Here is a 21,714-nt window from a genome sequence, read left to right as displayed (position 1 = left end):
TAAAGATGCCTCCTGTATGCCAGCCCAACTGCTAGTGCAAGGCTGACCGGTCTCTGCCAGCCTGCCACTCCAGACTAGTTTCTGGCCACATGGGGTGAGTGCCTTTGTGCACTCTGTGACCAGGAACAAAGTCTGTCCTGGGTGGAGGTGCTTCACACCTCCCCCCTACAGGAGCTAACACCTGGGCGTGAGCCTCAAAGGCTCAAGCCTGGCATTACAACGCCCCAAAGCACTCCAGCTAGTGGAGGTGCCCACCCCCCGGACACAGCCACAACTTTTGGCGGCTAGTCCGGGGAGATAATGAGAAAAACAAGGAGTCACCCCCTCAGCCAGGTCCACCCTTAAGGTTACCAGACCTGATGCGACCCCCTCCGTAGAAAATCCTCCATCTTGCTTTGGTGGATTTAGCCCAATAGGATAAGGGATGTGCCCCCCCTCCCCAAAGGGAGGAGGCATAAGGAGGGTGTAGCCACCCTCAGGGACAGTGGCCATTGGCTACTGCCCTTCAGCCCTAAACACACCCCTACATTTAGTATTTAGGGGCGACATTGAACCCAGGAAATCAGATTCCTGATGACCTAACAAGAGGGACTGCTGACCTGAAAACCCCACAGAGAAGAAGGAAGACGACAACTGATTTGGCCTGTCTCCTGATTCAAAGAACCTGCAACAGCGACGCATCCTGCGGGCCCAGCGACCTCTGCCGACTCAGAGGACTGCCCTGCAATTCCAAAGGACCAAGAAACTCCAGTGCACAGCGGCCCTGTCTAAAGCAACAAGAAGAAACCTTCTTTAAAGGGACTCTCACCTCACTCGAGAGGCGTGCGTACCCACTACTCTGCACCAGACGCCTTGGCCCGTGACCAGAGAAACCAATGCTACAGAGAGGACCCCAGGCGACTTCGATGACGTGTCCACCCTGAACCAACCTCTCTGCACCTCCATGGCGACGCCTGCAGAGGGAATCCCAAGGACCCCCCTGACCGTGACTGTCCGGTGAAAAGAAACCAGACGCCTGGAAGAAGCACTGCACCCTCAGGTCCCAGGTCCGTGAAGAACCAACCACCGGTGCAGCAGTGACCAGCAGGCGGCCCTCACCCTTGCCCAGTCAGTCACTGGCCCAAGAAGCCCCCCTGTGCCCTGCCTGCATCACCTGAGTGACCCCCGGGTCCCTCCATTGATTCCTATCATAAACCTGACACCTTGTTTGCCCACTGCACCCAGCCATCCCTGTGCCGCTGAGGGTGTATTTTGGGTGCCTACTTGGGACCCCCCCCAGTGCGCTATAAAACCATCCCCTGGTCTGCTCCCCAAGGACACAGGTACTTACCTGCTAGCAGACTGGAACCGTAGCACCCCTAGTCACCATAGGCGCCTATGTTATTTGGGCCCCTCTTTGACCTCTGCACCTGACCGGCCCTGTGTTGCTGGGTGTTTGGGGTTGGCTTGAACCCCCAACGGTGGGCTTCCTATGCCCCGGAGACTTAACTTTTAAGTGCTTTACTTAAACCAAAAACTAACCTGTACTTACCTCTCCCAAGAACTGTTGAATTTTGCAGTGTCCACTTTCAAAATAGCTTATTGCCATTTTATGGCAAACTGTGTACATTACTGTTTTTATTCAATGTTCTATCTATACCTATGCAAAATACCTTACAGTTAATGTACTTACCTTCAATTTGACTCTTGTGGTTCTAAAATAAACTAAGAAAATAATATTTTCTATATAAAAACATATTACGCTGGAGTTAAGTCATTGAGTGTATGTTACCATTTATTGCCCGTGTGTGTACAACAAATGCTTAACACTACCCTCCGGATAAGCCTAACTGCTTGACTACACTACCACAAATAGAGCATTAATATTATCTAGGATTGCCTCTGTCAAGCCCCTTAGGGAACACCTGTACTCTGTGCACACTACATCTCTCGTTTTGAGATAGTATATACAGAGCCACCTTCCTACAATAACACACACCGATGTTAAAACACAGCCTGATCTAAAGCATGCTATCAATCTTACAGCCCTGGCACACACTTACCTCAGTAATGTTTTTTGCATATGAAGCACTCCTCCCCAACCTTGTTCCTAATCAAGCCTCTTTTGCTACTTAATAAAGTGCAACATGCTCAAAAACAGACCCAGCCATTGCAACTTCATGAAGGGGAGTGGGAAATAAACATGAGGAACATGTGGGAAGCAACCCTGGGAGGGGGATGGTAGTAGGAAACACCATAGGACCTAGCTGTTGCTGTTTGGTTTCCCAAGTTTACGGGGAATACAGCTGCCCTGTGTTCTACTGAGGCATAACAACAACATGTGATTATTAACCCCCGCTCTCTTACCTCTTGAAGGCATGCGAGCACCCCAAGGTTGTTGTGGCTGTGCCCACAACTCCAGGGGATAGAGACTTGAGGCTGCTGGGGCTGTGAGACTGCCAAACCTGCAGGATGTCTGCTGATGCAAAGTTGTGTAAAAGGACGAAAAAGGTATAATGCTGAGTGACGACTGTGAGGTAGTGTAAATGCCAGCCATTCTACAGTGAATGCGGTCCCAGAACAATCAAGAGTGAAAAACTAAGCAACCTTTATGTTTTGGTTTCAGTATCTTCTTGCAGAAGGCTGTCAGATGTTCCCAAAGTTAATCCACTTTGTAATCATAATGTTATACGGTCACTATCATCAAAAAAGAAAAACTGTAGAAAGCAGGAGAAGGGGTGGGAGAAACAGGTGGTGGATTATAAGCACCATGTTAGCGGAAGGGTGCAGGAGTTGAGAAAGAAAGGAAAGCCTGAGGGTTGCTTAAGGAGAGTGGGAGGAAGGCAGGGAACAAGTTTTAAAAGATCAACTGCAAGTGCTTTGGTTTTAATGAGATCTGGAGAAGGGTGGGATGGAGAAGGTTTAGGCTCGAAAAGTAAAAGTAAAAAAAAAAAAAAGTACCTACAGGAGCCTGAAGTAGAAGGACACTGGGCACTGGAAGCAGCACTTGGTCCACTTTCCATGGCTTGGACTAAGATTCTGAAGCCCTGGAGTAAGTCAGAGTGCAGGACCGGCTGATGAGCAGTAATGGGAGCAACATGGGAGCCAGCCAATGGTAAGTAAAGGTAAGTAAAAGGCAGGCTCTAAGCCCCTTTTAAGATTTTTTTTTTCATTATAGGGGTTTTTCAAAGCGCAGTGTAAGCACTGTGCAGGCGAAACCTAAAAAGGCACTGGCTTCACATTTTTTCTTTTTTTTTTTTAGAACATGTGTAAGTCTATCTCCATCTATTTGTGACAGCGAAATTAACATTTGGGCTTTCCATCTGGTATATTTACAAAAATGAGAACATCTTTAACACACTTCCTAGTGAATATAAACAGGTATACAAACAAAAAAAACAGTAGGTAGAATAAAAAAGGTACAACACTGCAAGTCAGTCCAGCGATACTGATCCAATCTACTCCCTGTACGCCACTGCACGCAGCCACCATTCATTTTTCAAATGCACACAGTGCTAAGTCCATCCAGGCATCTATCCAGGAACACTGTGTCTGCATGAGCTTCTATGTGCGTGAACTGACAGCAACAGTGTCCACACGTGTTGTACGTGGGTTTGTGTGTCTTGATACAGTCTGTATGTGTATCAGCTCTTATACAGCCAACCTATCATGCACCAACATGTGGTCATTCCAGCAAATAACACATACACCCATAATAGACTAGACTCATTTACTTTGCTAATGCTTGTTCACTTTGAAAATGTTAAGTATACCCTTAACGAGAGAAAATGTACTCATCTTTTGCTAAAGCGTGCTAGTATTGTTTATGTAACATGGATTAGGAACGGTTATGATGTAGTTAGTGGCCTGAACATCAAGAACTGGGAACAGTTTTCATATGTGCAGGGACAGGGGAACAGTTAGAAATAACAAGCATTGGCAAAGCCAATAGGTCTCACCTATACAAGAGCTATTAGCTTTGGCAATGTGTTTTCGCCATGTTGTATATCAGTTTGGCTGCTGTTCAGCATGGATAAAGGTTAGTGGTGTGAAGTGGGGGAGTAGAGTGGAGTAAGGAGAGTAGAGTATTTTAAAGTTGAATGGAGGATAGTAGAGTTCAATGGTTCAGTGGTAGACAGTGTTGTGGCGTGGAGCAGCAGGTGGTGGAATAGGGTGGAGTGGGTTGGAGTGAACTGAGGTAGTGGGGTGGATTGAATGGAGTGGGGTGGATTGAAATGGGCTAAAATAGATTGGAGTGAGGTGACTGGATTGTGTGGTATTGGTCTGAAAATATAGGACTAGGGTGGGGAGTTTGTGGATTGGTTGGAGTGGGTGGATTGGTTTCGAGTAGGGTGGACTGGATTGTGGTATGGACTGGATTGTGGTATGGACTGGATTGGGGTGGGGTGGATTGGAGCGGGTTGGATTCAGGTGGGGTGGACTGGAATGGACTGGAGTGGAGCGGATTGGACTGGAGTGGGGTAGGATTGAGTGGGTTGGAATGGAGTGGGGGGTTGGAGTTGGGTGTAGTGGGTGATTTAGATTGGAGTGGACTGGATTGTGGTGGATTGGACTGAGTGGGATGGACTAGAGTGGGTTGAATTGGACTCGAGAGGGGCTGGAGTGGGGTGGATTGAATTGGGGTGGATTTGATTTAAGTGGGGTGGACTGGACCAGAGTGGGGTGGGTTAAGGTGCACTGTATTGGGATGGAATGGATTGAAGTGGGTGGAATGAACTGGGTTGGTGTGGGGGATTGGAGTAGAGTGAAGTGTGGGGGACTGGAGTAGAGTGGTGGGGGACTGGAGTAGAGTAGGGAGGATTGGAGTACAGTGGGTAGCACTGGATTATAGTTGGGTGGACTGGAGTAGAGTGGGTAGGATTGGATTAGAGTAAATTGGAGTAGAGTGGGGTGGTTTGGTGTAGAGTGGGGTGAGGTGGATTGGAGTGGGGTGGACTGAAATGGGGTAGGGTGGATGGGAGTGGGGCAGAGTGAAGTGGATTGGATTGGGTTGTGTGGGTTGAATTTGATTGGATTGGGGGTGTGGTATGGTGGATTGGAGTGAGGTGGAATGCCCTGAGGTGGGGTGGATTGGAGTGGTGTGAGATGGATTGAGTGGGGTGAATTGGATTGGAGTGCGGTGGACTGGAGTGGGGGTGGAGAGGAATGCAGTAAAGTGGATTGGATTGAGTGGAGTGGATTGGATTTAGGTGGTATAGACTGAATTGGAGTAGGGTGGATTGGACTTGAGTGGGATGGATTAGATTGGTGTGGAGTGTGGTGGACTGGATTGGTGTGGAGTGGGGTGGATTAAGGTGAACTGACTTGGAATGGGAAGGATTGAAGTAGGATGGATTGGGGTGAAGTGGGATGATTGGAGTGGGTGGATTGGGTTAGACAGGATTGAAGTAGGGTGGGTTGGAATAGATTGTGTTGGATTGGAGTGGGGTGGGATGGGTTGGATTAGAATGTAGTGGTTTGGAGTGGGATGGTTGGACTGGAGGGGGTGGTTTGGACTGGGGTAGGGAGGGTTGGATTGGAGTTGGTCAGATCGTGGTGAGGTAGACTGGATTGGAGTGGTGTTTGATTGGAGTGGGGGGATTAGATTGGGGTGGGTAAGGATTGGAGTGGGGCAGATTGTTTTGGATTGAGTGGCCAGATTGATTTGGATATGAGTGGGGCAGATTGTTTTAGATTAAAATGGGGTAGACTGTTTTGGATTGAAGCAGATTGTTTTGGATTGGAGGTGTTTGATTGGAGTGGGGGGGATTAGATTGGGGTGGGTAAGGATTGGAGTGGGGCAGATTGTTTTGGATTGAGTGGGCAGATTATAGTGGACTTGAGTAGGACAGACTGTTTTGGATTGCTATATTGGAGTAAGGCAGATTGTTTTGGATTGAAGGGGGCAGATTGGAATGGGTTGGTTGGGAGTATTGGAGTATGGTTGAGTGGGCTGGAGTGAGGTGGACTGGACTGTAGTGTGGCGGATTGGGCTGGAGTGAGGTGGACTGGACTGTAGTGTGGCGGATTGGGCTGGAGTGTGAGTGACTGGAGTGGGGTAGACTGTTTTGGATTGGAGTGGGGCTGTTTGTTTTGGAGTGGGGCAGAGAAAAAAAGACTTGGCAAAATAAAAAATAAAAGTTAACTATAGAAAATTTATCTTCGCAATTTTGTTTTGTTTTTGCTGGTCACACGCCTTCTGTTTGCAGGGCACTAGAAGTTAAAAGAAGAAAATAGTACCTCAATCCTGTATGGAGCAGTGGACTACACTGATTAAAGTTGAGTAATTCAGTGCTTGGTCCCTGGTCCTCCGATGGGAACGGAAATGATGATATGGTCTCCAGTGACGAATTACAAGGCTGTAATGAAGAGTTCCATGCAAACCAACCAACATTAAGCCACGGGCGGGCTCCAAACCCTTTTCTAACTACAACAGTGTCATGCTAGCGCATGCTATTACAGGCTCGACCCTAAAAACAGTGGAGTGGTCAACAGTCAAGGATTTGGTTGCTCTGCAAGGCAAGGCTTGTCTCTTTAGAGAAAAATAGAGCCCCTACTGGATAATAAAGTTTATATACATTAAAAGGCAAACTAAATTTGAAAGAATTTTAAGTTGGTGGCTAAAAATTATGTTAAAACTGTCATACGCAGTCTTTATACATGATGCTGTAGCAGGGAAATACCTTCTATATTGAAAGCACCATAATTAAACCATTCTATAAACAAGGACCAAGAATAAAATTGTTTACCAGCTGATTTCTTTGTTAGATTTGTCATGCAAAATCTTTGCCATAATTGTACATGAGGAGTTAGTATAATGAGCTAAAAATAGAAAACATATCCCCCGGATCAGGCACGGTTTAGATCCAAATTAGGTCCAAATCACCAGGTATTATATGAACATTTTCAGTTGATGGAGGTCTCTTTGCTTTGTAGATTTCTGGTCAGCTTCCACCACATAGACTGTTGGCTATGGAGTGAAACCTGGACACACTCTGGTTAACTGGCCAGCTAGCTCTCAAGGCCTTCCTTCAGGTCATGTGACAAAAGTGAGCATCATAAAAACTGACAATATGACTCCAATGTATTACCTACAGAAACAGAGCAGCACACACACTCCCCATAGTTACCAGCACTAGTGCTGAGTATTTGGCATTGGGTGAATCAACATCAGATAAACGTCTTGGCGGAGTACTTCCTGGGAGAGGACAACAACTTTACAGATTTGCTCAGCAGAAAGTAGCAACAATACCAAAACCAGGAACTACACCTACAAGTCCTTCTATTGTCCTTCTATAGACTTGATCTATTGTCTAATCTTTCCCTACGGTCTTCTTCATCTCTCTCACTCCTTCTGTACATAGTCAGCAAGCGTCTGAAAAACTTGGGAGCCAGTGGTTGGTTCAGATTGCTTTTTCTTCTTTATACACTTTTACACATGGTCATCAAAATGTCTTACACACTACCCCACTGCTGGCATGGAGTCTCCATACCTCGTGCCTCAAAAGACATCTCTGAACAAAAACAAGATGCAATCATCCTAGACCAACACTAGATGGCAGGAGTATTCAGAGCATGTGTATCTACATTCACACAGGCTACTAATAAAAAGTTCCAGAAAAGCAGACATTTCTGGAACAATACAAGGAGCCAATCAGAATGATGATAAATGGGCTTTACTCTACTGGACGGTACAAATACTAGACCAACGGGGTTAAAACAAATAAAAACATTGAATAAAGTACAAGAAAATAAGAGTGACAAAACAAAAAGGTATTAGAAAGCAATGGGCAGAGTTGCAGCAGGCTGGACTACGGCAATGCACCCTATGCAGGCACCACTACCAAAGTCATGCAAAGACTCCAGGCGATCCAGAACGCAGCTACCAGACTGATCCTCAACCTACTTAAGAGAATCCACATCACCCAGCAACTGAAGGACCTCTATTGGCTCTTGATCCAGAAAAGATGCCACTTCAAGCTCCTGACATATGCCTACAAATCCCTTCATAGCTAAGGACCCACCTACCTGAACCACCGCCTTCACCTCCACCAGCCGACTCGGAATCTCTGCCCAGCACACATGGTGTAGGAAGTTGGCTCTGTATGTGCTATTTCAAAGTAAGGAATAGCATGCACAGAGTCCAAGGGTTCCCCTTAGAGGTAAAATAGTGGTAAAAATAGATAATACTAATGCTCTATTTTGTGGTAGTGTGGTCGAGCAGTAGGCTTATCCAAGGAGTAGTGTTAAGCATTTGTTGTACATACACATAGACAATAAATGAGGTACACACACTCAGAGACAAATCCAGCCAATAGGTTTTTGTATAGAAAAATATATTTTCTTAGTTTATTTTAAGAACCACAGGTTCAATTTCTACATGTAATATCTCATTCGAAAGGTATTGCAGGTAAGTATTTTAGGAACTTCAAATCATCAAAATTGCATGTATACTTTTCAAGTTATTGACAAATAGCTGTTTTAAAAGTGGACACTTAGTGCAATTTTCACAGTTCCTAGGGGAGGTAAGTATTTGTTAGGTTAACCAGGTAAGTAAGACACTTACAGGGCTTAGTTCTTGGTCCAAGGTAGCCCACCGTTGGGGGTTCAGAGCAACCCCAAAGTCACCACACCAGCAGCTCAGGGCCGGTCAGGTGCAGAGTTCAAAGTGGTGCCCAAAACGCATAGGCTAGAATGGAGAGAAGGGGGTGCCCCGGTTCCGGTCTGCTTGCAGGTAAGTACCCGCGTCTTCGGAGGGCAGACCAGGGGGGTTTTGTAGGGCACCGGGGGGGACACAAGTCCACACAGAAATTTCACCCTCAGCAGCGCGGGGGCGGCCGGGTGCAGTGTAGAAACAAGCGTCGGGTTTTCAATGTTAGTCTATGAGAGATCTCGGGATCTCTTCAGCGCTGCAGGCAGGCAAGGGGGGGATTCCTCGGGGAAACCTCCACTTGGGCAAGGGAGAGGGACTCCTGGGGGTCACTTCTCCAGTGAAAGTCCGGTCCTTCAGGTCCTGGGGGCTGCGGGTGCAGGGTCTCTCCCAGGTGTCGGGACTTAGGATTCAAAGAGTCGCGGTCAGGGGAAGCCTCGGGATTTCCCTCTGCAGGCGGCGCTGTGGGGGCTCAGGGGGGACAGGTTTTGGTACTCACAGTCTTAGAGTAGTCCTGGGGTCCCTCCTGAGGTGTTGGATCGCCACCAGCCGAGTCGGGGTCGCCGGGTGCAGTGTTGCAAGTCTCACGCTTCTTGCGGGGAGCTTGCAGGGTTCTTTAAAGCTGCTGGAAACAAAGTTGCAGCTTTTCTTGGAGCAGGTCCGCTGTCCTCGGGAGTTTCTTGTCTTTTCGAAGCAGGGGCAGTCCTCAGAGGATGTCGAGGTCGCTGGTCCCTTTGGAAGGCGTCGCTGGAGCAGGATCTTTGGAAGGCAGGAGACAGGCCGGTGAGTTTCTGGAGCCAAGGCAGTTGTCGTCTTCTGGTCTTCCTCTGCAGGGGTTTTCAGCTAGGCAGTCCTTCTTCTTGTAGTTGCAGGAATCTAATTTTCTAGGGTTCAGGGTAGCCCTTAAATACTAAATTTAAGGGCGTGTTTAGGTCTGGGGGGTTAGTAGCCAATGGCTACTAGCCCTGAGGGTGGGTACACCCTCTTTGTGCCTCCTCCCAAGGGGAGGGGGTCACAATCCTAACCCTATTGGGGGAATCCTCCATCTGCAAGATGGAGGATTTCTAAAAGTCAGAGTCACCTCAGCTCAGGACACCTTAGGGGCTGTCCTGACTGGCCAGTGACTCCTCCTTGTTGCTTTCTTTGTTCCCTCCAGCCTTGCCGCCAAAAGTGGGGGCCGTGGCCGGAGGGGGCGGGCAACTCCACTAAGCTGGAGTGCCCTGCTGGGCTGTGACAAAGGGGTGAGCCTTTGAGGCTCACCGCCAGGTGTTACAGCTCCTGCCTGGGGGAGGTGTTAGCATCTCCACCCAGTGCAGGCTTTGTTACTGGCCTCAGAGTGACAAAGGCACTCTCCCCATGGGGCCAGCAACATGTCTCTGGTGTGGCAGGCTGCTGGAACTAGTCAGCCTACACAGACAGTCGGTTAAGTTTCAGGGGGCACCTCTAAGGTGCCCTCTGTGGTGTATTTTACAATAAAATGTACACTGGCATCAGTGTGCATTTATTGTGCTGAGAAGTTTGATACCAAACTTCCCAGTCTTCAGTGTAGCCATTATGGTGCTGTGGAGTTCGTGTTTGACAGACTCCCAGACCATATACTCTTATGGCTACCCTGCACTTACAATGTCTAAGGTTTTGTTTAGACACTGTAGGGGTACCATGCTCATGCACTGGTACCCTCACCTATGGTATAGTGCACCCTGCCTTAGGGCTGTAAGGCCTGCTAGAGGGGTGTCTTACCTATACTGCAGAGGCAGTGAGAGGCTGGCATGGCACCCTGAGGGGAGTGCCATGTCGACTTACTCATTTTTGTTCTCACTAGCACACACAGGCTTGTAAGCAGTGTGTCTGTGCTGAGTGAGGGGTCTCTAGGGTGGCATAAGACATGCTGCAGCCCTTAGAGACCTTCCTTGGCATCAGGGCCCTTGGTACTAGAAGTACCAGTTACAAGGGACTTATCTGAATGCCAGGGTGTGCCAATTGTGGATACAATGGTACATTTTTAGGTGAAGGAACACTGGTGCTGGGGCCTGGTTAGCAGGGTCCCAGCACTCTTCTCAGTCAAGTCAGCATCAGTATCAGGCAAAAAGTGGGGGGTAACTGCAACAGGGAGCCATTTCTTTACACATGGCCACCGCAAAGATACCACGCATACGCTGCTGCCGCACCAGAGGATGCTCCTTCAACCACCTCACCACCAAAGCCTTTATCCCCCCACCCCGCACCCTTGCTGACCCACTTCAGACTGGACTGGGGCTGAAAACCTGGCTTTTCGAATAAACACCTGAGCAAGTACCTGAATACCCACTCGGGTGGCAAGCCGCACTATACAAATAACACCCAACTGATTGATTAACTGATTGATTTTTAAGTCAGCTATCACCTTGTTCCCTATACCGCTTTTGCAAACATACAGCTTTGATGTGTGACAAGTTGTGATCTGAAAACTAGCATTAGCAATGTGAAGTGTTTTGGATTTCTTATGTCTAATATTGCTTGCCTACACATTAGTTCAAAAGAGACAGTGTATAAACCTGTAAACTGTTCTTTGCCATTTTAACTCTGAGTTTTCCAGAGCAATAAAAGTCTTGACGTGCACATTTTTAGAAGTGCAGAAGGTAGTGGTGCTACTGAGCAGGTCAATACACCTCTAAGCATAAATAATCAATTAAATCCCTAAAAAAAACAGCATGAAAACAGGTGGCTTAAGGAAATCCAAATAACATGTTTGACTTCTGTCTGTCCCAGACAGCCCGGTAAACCTTCACCTGATATTTAGACAACACTGCTCAGTAGAAAAAACAGTGCAATTGGTATTTTCATCCACTCAGGGAGAAAGCATGCAGTTAACTTCAGGAAGGAACAAGGTTAACCCCTTTGCAAACCACGGATGTAATGGTTACGTCTATGGATGTGCCTGTGTGGCGCCATGGACGTAACCATTACGTCCATATACCGCCGCAAGCATGCTTACAGCGCAATTGCGGAAGAGAAATGTTCAGCGTTTCTCTTCCGCTCGGGAGGAGGGGGCCAGCAGAGACATGTCTTTCATGTCTCTGCAAGCATTTCTGCTGCCCGATCACAATGCAATCGGGCAGCAGAAATGCCCACTAGACACCAGGGAATTTTTTTTGTGTGAAATAAACATGAGGGGAGCAGCCCCTTGGGCCCCTAGACACCAGGTTTTTTTTTTCTTTTATGTTTAGGGAGCGACCCTTTCAGCAAGAGTCGCTCCCTGGGGGGCCAAATTGTTTCAAGTCCATTTCTGCCCCCAACAGGGGGGGGGGGGGGGTCCGAAACCACTAGACACCAGGGAGTTTTTTTTATTTTTTATTATCCTTACGCATAAGGGGAGCGGCCCCTTGGCCTAATATAATTAAGCCGATATTCCTTGGGGGGTGGGGGGGAAGGGGGCAGAAGCCTCTAGACACCTTTTTTTTGTTACTTTATGTTTTAATGTATGGGAAGCGAACCCCTAGGCAAGGGTCGCACCCTTGGGGGGCAAATTGTATTTAGGCCATTTCTACCCCCCTTGGGGGCAGATCAGCCTATTTTTGTTAGGCCAATCTGCCCCCAAAGGGTGCAGAAATCACTAGACACCAGGGATTGGTGTGTGTGTGTGTTTTGTTTGGGGTGCTGCCCCTTGGGCAATGGTCGCTCCCCATGGGGGCACATTACTGTTGGCCATATCTGACCCCCTTGGGAGCAGATCGGCCTATTTTTGGAAGGCCCATCTGCCCACTAGAGACCAGGGATTTTTTTTCTCCAAAATAAGAGGGTGGGGTTGTGGCCATACCCCCACCCCAAATAAATGGGGCCAAAGTTGTTCTGCCCATGGGGCAATTACCCCCGATCCACACCCCGGGGCGGGGGCAGAAAGTCTACTAGATGGCATAAAATAAAAAAATAAAAAAACATAAAACAGTGGGGTGGTGGCTACCAACCAGTATGGGCCTGGTTTTGCCCCCACGCCACCTGAAGGGGGTAACAGTCTTTCAGCTCTCCCCGCACAATAAAACATTTTATCCCACGGCAAGCCAGAACATTTGATTATTTTGGGTTTTGGTTTTACATTTGGGCCATGAGAGCTTGGTAACTCAAAATCGTCCAACTTGGAATGGTGAGGGCTGCACTTTTTTGACTTTGGGACGTTGCCACGTAGAAAAATCCACAAGACCCAGACACATCTGAAAACTAAACATCTGGTTGATTCCAGGGTGGTGTGCTTCACATGCACCCCGTACCATTTTCTTGCCCACAATGCCTTGCAAACCTCCATCTTTGCTGAAAATCACACATTTTTGTGATGAACCTTCCGGAATCTGCAGGAATCCACAAAATTCCTAACACCCAACATTGTCCCATCTATACCAATAAAAATTCTGCTGCACTTGTCAGCCTAAAAGTGTTTTTTTTCAAACTGCCCTTTTGGACCCGCTTTGGTTTCCCCTCAATTTCAACATGTTTTTGGCTCTTACCTGTCACAGGCACTTCGCCCACCTACACAAGTGAGGTATCATTTTTACTAGGAGGCTGAGGGGTACGTTGAGTAGTAGGAAATTTGTCCTGCTGGGGTGATCTCACACAGAAATGTGGGGAAAAAGTGATTTTTTAGCTAAATGTGAGGTTTGCTGAGGATTCTGGGTAAGAAATCATTGGGGGATCCAAGTCATACCTCCCTGGACTCCCTCAGTGTCTAGTTTTCAGAAATGTCTGGGTTTGGTAGGTTTCCCTAGATTGCTGCTGAACCCAGGACCAAAAACGCAGGTTGCCGCCCCTTTCCCCCCAAAAAAACAGGTAGTTTTGTATTTGATAATTTTGATGTGTCCAGATAGAGTTTTGGGGCATTCCCTGTCGCTGGCACTAGGCCTACCCACACAAGTGAGGTTTCATTTTTGTCAGGAGACTTGGGGGAACGCTGGGTGGAAAGAAATTTGTGGCTCCTCTCAGATTCCAGAACTTTGTCACCGAAATGTGAGGAAAAGGTGTTTTTTTTGCCATATTTTGAGGTTTGCAAAGGATTCTAGGTAACAGAACCTGGTGAGAGCCCCACAAGTCACCCCATCTTGGATTCCCATAGGTCATTAGTTTCCAAAAATGCACAGGCTTGGTATGTTTCCCTAGGTGCCGGCTGAGCTAGATGCCAAAATCCACAGGTAGGCACTTTGCAAAAAACACCTCTGTTTTCTTTGGGAAAATGTGATATGTCCACGTTGTGTTTTGGGGCATTTCCTGTCACGGGCGCTAGGCCTACCCACACAAGTGAGGTACCATTTTTAATCGGGAGACTTGGGGGAACATAGAATATCAAAACAAGTGTTATTGCCCCTTGTCTTTCTCTACATTTTTACCTTCCAAATATAAGACAGTGTGTAAAAAAGACGTCTATTTGAGAAATGCCCTGTAATTCACATGCTAGTATGGGCACCCGAGAATTCAGAGATGTTCAAATAACTACTGCTCTTGTGCCCATTTTGGAAATACAAAGGTTTTCTTGATACCTATTTTTCACTCTTTATATTTCAGCAAATGAATTGCTGTATACCTGGTATAGAATGAAATCCCACTGCAAGGTGCAGCTCATTTATTGGCACTGGGTACCTACGGTTCTTGATGAACCTACAACCCTACATATCCAGCAGACGTAACAGTATATTGCTTTCAAAAATCTGACATTGCAGGAAAAAGTTACAGAGTAAAACGTAGAGAAAAATGGCTGCTTTTTTTTAACCTCAATTTCAATATTGTTTTTATTTCAGTTGTTATTTTCTGTAGGAAACCCTTGTAGGATCTAAACAAATTACCCCTTGCTGAATTCAGGATTTTGTCTACTTTTCAGAAATGTTTAGGTTTCTGGAATCCAGCATTGGTTTCACACCCATTTCTGTCACTGACCGGAAGGAGGCTGAAAGCACAAAAAAAACGTACAAATGGGGTATGTCCCAGTAAAATGCCAAAATTGTGTTGAAAAATTGGGTTTTGTGATTCAAGTCTGCCTGTTCCTGAAAGCTGGGAAGCAGGTGATTTAGCACTGCAAACCCTTTGTTGATGCCATTTTCGGGGGAAAAACCATAAGCCTTCTTCTGCAGCCCCTTTTTTCCCATTTGTTTGAAAAAAAAACTTAATTTTCACTGTATTTTGGCTAATTTCTTGGTCTCCTTCAGGGGAACCCACAAAGTCTGGGTACCTCTAGAATCCCTAGGATGTTGGAAAAAAGGATGCAAATTTGGTGTGGGTATCTTATGTAGACAAAAAGTTATGAGGGCCTAAGTGCCAACTGCCCCAACTAGCCAAAAAAAGACTTGACACCTGAGGGGGAAAAGGCCTGGCAGCAAAGGGGTTAAGGAAGCAAAGGAGGTGAGGCAGAGGTGCCCAGTATCAACAAGGCTAATCTTACTCAACAGGCAGATGTATTCATTTATTACTATGGCAGACCAGCAATCAATATTTCCCAGTGGCAGTGTCTTCAATCCTCAAGTTGAAGAATGTGTTGCACAGTTTATGTGACTCAAAATGTAAGTTTCTTCTTGTAGGGTCCAATAAAGGGCAATGTAAGGTAGGATGTGGTGACACTGCAAATACAACTAAAGGAAGTGGAATGATGTACATGAGAGATGTTCGAGGGTGAGAAATTCGTCAGCAGGGCAATAAGGACAGACTAAACAGGGAGGTGTTTAATGAGGGCAAAGAACATGAATACTGCAAATGGGGGGCTTTCTAAGCATTCTATAATGTTGAAACGGAACACACTTTAGGCCCTCTATTGTTGCAATGTACTGCAACACAAAGCGTTCAGATAGCGGCGATCAGCCACAATGCAAGTGGTGTTGAGTGAGCTAAATACACTTGAATTCTGTCTTAACTTAAAACCACATGAGTTTATTATGCTTTTTTTATTATCACTATTGTCATCACTGCTTCTGTAACGCGGACCTAGCTACAAAGGAAATGGAAAGCTTTACATATAACATTAGATACACGCGTATTGTGAAGTAGGGGAACAGTGGCGCCAATTACTTCAAGAAACAATGTAACAGCACAGTCTTGGTGGTGGGTTGAAGTTTGTCAGATTGGCAAGGCAGGTATTATTATTAAAATAATGCTGTTGTGCCACAATTACATTTTAGCACGTCTGAAGCTTTGTGGCAGGCCTAACCATGGCAAAGCAAGGACAACGCAGTAGCCATCTTGTCTCCTTTTGTGCATTCAGTTGGCAGGAAGTCAGATGATACTTGGAAGCCAAACACATACCCCTGGGCATCTAACAATAACTTTATTAAGTTTGGAGCTAAGAAAGATGATGTCTTGATCCCTCTCCTGAAGGCCAAGAGACTATCAATCCTATTAATGATTACTACAAATTAGTAATGAAGCTTGGCACCATAATTCAGAATCTCTCAGACTACCAGGGACTAGTCTGACCTCGCAATACAAAGTAGAATGTTGTTACTGGAGTGCTGAACACAGAGAGGATAACACCAGGTCATCCTACTTCAATGATTTTAATCTGTACTTCCAATGTCATGTGAGGAAAAGATCTCAAACATCTTGGTTCCAGCAGGGAATGCTGAAAAAGAAACTGAAAAGCCACCTTGAAGCTAACAACTTAAGCACTCCCCATCCAAGCTCTTCTGTCACACACGGACCGCGACAATGACTTGGTCACCATTCCCTCTTATGTCAACCTGGATCTACTGACAGCCATCTCCCACTACGGTGCACTTATAACCACAAGGCAGATAAGTCTGATGTAGAGTAACAGATCTCCACTGATTCTAACATACAGCCGCATCAAACTCAAGAATGTGCTTCATTTTAAAGGCCTTCATCACCAAGTAGATTCCTATCTGGCGGAGCACAAAAAGCGGTAATAAAATAATAAAACATGTGTAGGTCAGAGATAGAATCTTGAGCCTAAGACAGCCTTTGCCAACACTCAAGAGCAGAGGATTATTGGGGTTACAGTTGATATTCCGAACGCAAAATTTTGGAAGCACGTATTGTGAACAATGTTCTTCAGTGTATAATTAAGTGCAAAGAATGATTCACTCATAAGATGACCATCTGAATTCTGTTTACAGGGTCATTTGATATAATTTTGTTTTTCACATTTTCTTGAATGCACAACTTTTCTATTTTTGCTTAATGGGATAAAGAATATTAAAGGGCCAATGTTACCAAAACGAGCGGCAAACACAAACCAGTACCTATAAATATATCAACAAATAAAAGTAAAAGCCTCACCTGTGTGAGTTCAGGAAATTCCTTGGGCTCTGATATTTTGGCAATAACTTTCTGTTCCTCTTGGACAACAGTAACAGGAATCTCTTTCTCAAGTGGTACACGGAGATTCAAATTTACAGAATTTTGTACTGGTTGCTCCTGCAATCTCTGAAACACAAATATACATCAAAGCAACTGGCAAATGTGAACAAAGTCACATCATCTCAACTTTCTTAGTCCAGTGTATTGTTGCAGTATGTCGGGAAGTGAAACTTCGTTACCGCTCAACCTCAACATTTTCACCAAAACCTGTCCTTTAAAATGGCCTTAGCTGAGAGAAATGAACAGACCCACTAAACTTAATAAGATGTTCAGGAGTAGCAATATCAATTGCTGTCAATGCAGCTGTCTCATTGGAGTAGCTACAGAGTCATGGTTGCAATGGATTAGCTAAACCAATTGTGGTAAACAGAACAGAGCAGCCATCTCACTGCAGTAGAAAGACAAAGCTTTCCGTTTGCTTACAGTAACCCGAAATATATATATCCATGGGTTTAGCTCTGATATGGCTTAAGCATTTACCATGGTACTAGTACACTTACGAGAAGATAAGTCTAGCTGACATATCTAAGTGGCTACAAAAGGATCATAGGCTCTTTCTTGAGTAGGGCCTAGTTAATCCTGATGAAAGCACACAACTAACCCAACACAGTATGGGACTCAACTGACAGTGTTTTTCCTCAGCAGAAGTCCCCAGTTTCTTAATCTAAGTTGAAATGCCCTGGATATCTGATCTGATGGGATTCTGAAAAAAATAAAGTGCACAGTTGCACGTTTGGTACCTAAAGTGTTGCCTCCTTTTCAGCACTTTCACACTGTTATGGTCAATTTACTCAGGCTTTTCCTGGATTTCATCTTACTATTAAACTTCCTTTTGTGAACCAATAATCAAAACAAAAGAGTAAAAAATAATAAATAAAAAAAACAGAACAGAACTTCAACCTAAACAATTCAAGACACTCACTTTTCAGGGGTTCAAAACCTGCTATTAAATTGTGCAAGGCAGTGACCCTAGAATAGCTTTTAACTTACAACATGATCAGAGTGTGATCACTCCAGCTAGTTTTGTTGGAATTGATGGGCAACATGAAAGAGGGATCATTATCATAACGAGGGAAAACAGACGAAAATGTACTGCGTTAAAAGATCTATTAAAGTCTTTTTAGACTACCATTGTACCATGAAATAAGGTATTTTTCCCGTTTCTTAATTATTCTACCGAATTAGCTGTTTATATTCCTCTAAAAGACTAGGATGTTCGCAACAGCAGAGCTTCTTAATACATTACTTTTACAATATCGTCTGTTGCTACAATGTAAATGCCCCAAATTTCAGCAAATAAGGACACTAACACAAAATCAGATAAACTGACTGGCCAAAGATCACAAATTATACTTAGCTAGCTTAATAACTCGGGCCACTATGTTCCACAACCTCATATCATGGCACTATGTCCTATTACAAGTGGGACATATTTAGATTTCCACTTGTAACCTTGTACCCAACTCTGGGTATTAGGAGCTAATGCCATGCACTGGGGAATAGCTATACCTGTTTTTTTTGGCTCCATCTGCTAGCTATCTTTCTATTCTGTGTGAATTATCACTCTCATTTACCAACTGCTCTAAGTAGGTAGTAAGTGGAAACTGAGTGTTATGGGGCACTGCTTGCTGAAAGAGAAGGTGGGATGGACAGCAGGGGACATGAGACTGTAGAATGGCTAGGGTGAGCATTGCATGTTTCCTCTGTGCTGCAAGAAAGGGGCGTGGCAGGGGCCAGAAACTGACTACTCTTGTAGAATGATCCTCATTAGACCTTACCTGCCAGATTTTCTAGTTGGTAAAACTGAGTGTGGTGCTCCTACACTCTGAACACTTAAGTGTGTGAACACAGGGCCAATCTGTAAAGCGGTATCCCGTCCAAATTTTAATGAGATACTGGATGGTAGGGCTACAATTGTGTAGAGAAGTATGTTAAAAAAAATATTCAAATGCAAATACACAAATCAAGGCTTTTAAACAGTTTTTTTAATCACCTGGTTCTGCAGTTGCAATGCCAAAGCTTTCTGTTCCTCAATCTTTCGACATCTCTCACGGGCTCGTGAATCATACAAGCTAGTTCTAGAAGAAAGTAGAAACATAGTTGTTCACTGACAAAGGCTCAGAAATGTAATGATAGTATATCAGATATTAAAGGAAAAATGTCTATCAAATAATGGGACTGTTTATACCAAGGCACTCCAGGTTATAATCAACACTTAAATCAAACTAATTTTATCAATCAGAATTTTGATTCAAAGAAAATAAGCATGGGATTTAAAGAATTCAAATCTTTCACTATGCAGATGTTATTATGTTTAGTTCTTGAGCAGGATTCTTGGATTGAATCTTGGGGAAATTATCAACTACCCCACAACTGCTAAAATCACCTCAGCAGCTGTGGTGCACATAATAAGTACATTGAAGAGAACCGAAAAGGCCTACAAGAAACTACAGTTGCATAACTTGAAAGACACCTCAAATGGCATACAGCAAAACAGCAAACACTAGAGACAAGTGGGAACAGTATGACGGAATTGTCTGGTTTAGGATAGTGTTAGCTTATTAAAAATATATGTAATGGCAGAATGCAAAATTGGTAGCGGGTCCAATCAGCAGGCGAATGCACCAAGAAACCACAAGGATTCTTTAGTTTCAAGTGAGTTTTTTGGGGAAAAGCCACATGTGGAAAATGTCACTTACCCAGTGTACATCTGTTTGTGGCATGTAATGCTACAGATTCACATGCTATGCATTATTCCACCATCTGGTATTGGGCTTGGAGTGTTACAAGTTGTTTTTCTTCGGAAAAGTCTTTTCGGAGTCACAGGATCGAGTGACTCCTCCTCTCGGTCATACTGCACATGGGCATCGACTCCATAGTTAGACTGTTTTCCCGCAAAAGGGTGTAGGAAGGAGTGATAGAGTGTAAGAATATAAATGTTATATAAAATTAGTAAGTAAAAATAGATGTCCATGCAAATGTATCTAAATTTGTACAAGTAATAAAACTGCGACGACTACAGGCTTCCGGGGAGTAGGGATGGTGCATGTGAATCTGCAGCACTACATGCCACGAACAGCTGTACACTGGCTAAGTGACATGTTCCGTTCGATGGTATGTGTAGCTGCAGATACACATGCTATGCATACACTAGAAAGCAGTTACTCTCCCCAAAAATTGCGGTGGCTAGCCTGTAGGAGTTGAAGTTGTTTGAAATAATGTTCTTAAGGCAGCTTGGCCAACACTGGCCTGTTGCTTTGAAAATACATCTACACAATAATGTTTGTTAAATGTATGAGGAGTAGACCATGTGGCTACTTTAAATATGTCTGCCATTGGTATATTTCCTAAGAATGCCATAGATGCACCTTTTTTTCTTGTGGAGTGTGCCCTAGGTGTGATCAAAAGTTGTCTTTTTACCTTAATGTAACATGTTTGTATGCATTTAACAATCCACCTTGCTAATCCTTGTTTAGAGATAGGATTGTCTTTATGTGGTTGTTGAAAAGCAACAAAAAGTTGTTTTGTTTTCCTAAATTCTTTAGTTCTATCTATATAGTACATTAGAACTCTTTTGAGGTCAAGAGTATGAAGGGCTCTTTCTACAACTGAGTCTGGCTGTGGAAAGAAGACTAGCAATTCCACTGTTTGGTTTATGTGAAAAGGTGATACCACTTGTGGCAGAAATTTGGGATTTGTAGTACAACTTTATGTTAGTGCACTTGGAAAAAAGGTTCCTGAGGAGTGAATGCCTGTTATTTCACTAGCTCTTCGCCATTAAGTAATTGCTACTAGGAAGGTGAACTTCCATGTAAAAAATTGAATCTCACAAAAATGCATGGGTTTAAAAGGTGGACCCAGGAGTCTGGTGAGTACAATATTTAGATTCCAAGTAGGAACAGCTGGCGTTCTAGGTGGAATAATACGTTTTAATCCGTCCACGAAGGCTTTTATAACTAGAACTTTGAATAGAGAGGTGTGTTGTATAGTCTGCAAGTATGCTGATATTGCAGTAAGATGGATTTTAATGGATGAGAAAGCTAGATTTGATTTCTGCAAATGAAGCAGATAGCATACAATATCTTGTATTGATGCTGTAAGTTGATCAGTATTTTAGATTGACAGTAGTAAACAAATCTTTTTCATTTGTTAGCATAACATTGTCTAGTGGTAGGTTTACGTGCCTGCTTGAGCACTACCATGCATTTTAAAGTAAGTTTTAGATATCCAAATTCTATTACTTCAGGAGCCAAATCGCTAAGTTGAGAACACTGGGATTTGGATACCTGATTTGACCTTTGTTTTGTGTTAACAAATCCGGTCTGTTTGGAAGTTTGGAGTGAGGTACTACTGACAGGTCTAGAAGTGTGGGGTACCAATGTTGTCGTGACACGTTGGGGCTATGAGTATGATGGTGAGAGATGTCTGACGTAGTTTGCAGACCTGAAAGGGAAGTAGAGGGAGAGGGGGGAAAAGCATAAGCAAATATCCCTGACCAGCTGATCCATAGAGCATTGCTCTTGGATAGAGGACGTGAGTGTCTGGAAGTGAAGTTTTGGCATTTTGTGTTTTTCGCTTGTTGCAAATGGAAAATGTCACTTACCCAGTGTACATCTGTTTGTGGCATGTTGCGCTGCAGATTCACATGCTGTGCACTGTTCCTGCCATCTAGTGTTGGGCTCCGAGTGTTACAAGTTGTTTTTCTTCTAAGAAGTCTTTTCGAGTCACGGGACCGAGTGACTCCTCCCTTTCGGCTCCAT

At 44.7% G+C, this 21,714-nt stretch overlaps 1 protein-coding gene across 2 annotated transcripts in view; it reads right to left on the bottom strand.

The window, feature by feature from the left end:
• SENP1 (SUMO specific peptidase 1) overlaps window positions 1-21,714 on the bottom strand; it is a 163,777-nt gene that overhangs the window by 31,751 nt on the left and 110,312 nt on the right. For both annotated transcript variants that reach the window (XM_069230872.1, XM_069230873.1), the window contains exons 11-12: window positions 18,948-19,032; window positions 16,874-17,020 (exon numbers count right to left, since the gene is read on the bottom strand). In XM_069230872.1, coding sequence (XP_069086973.1) covers window positions 16,874-17,020; window positions 18,948-19,032 — 232 coding nt within the window. The remainder of the gene's footprint in view (window positions 1-16,873; window positions 17,021-18,947; window positions 19,033-21,714) is intronic.

Source organism: Pleurodeles waltl, chromosome 4_2 (genome assembly GCF_031143425.1).
Source record: "Pleurodeles waltl isolate 20211129_DDA chromosome 4_2, aPleWal1.hap1.20221129, whole genome shotgun sequence".
Taxonomy (NCBI): Eukaryota; Metazoa; Chordata; class Amphibia; order Caudata; family Salamandridae; genus Pleurodeles; species Pleurodeles waltl.
This window is presented reverse-complemented; position numbering and strand designations above follow the sequence as displayed.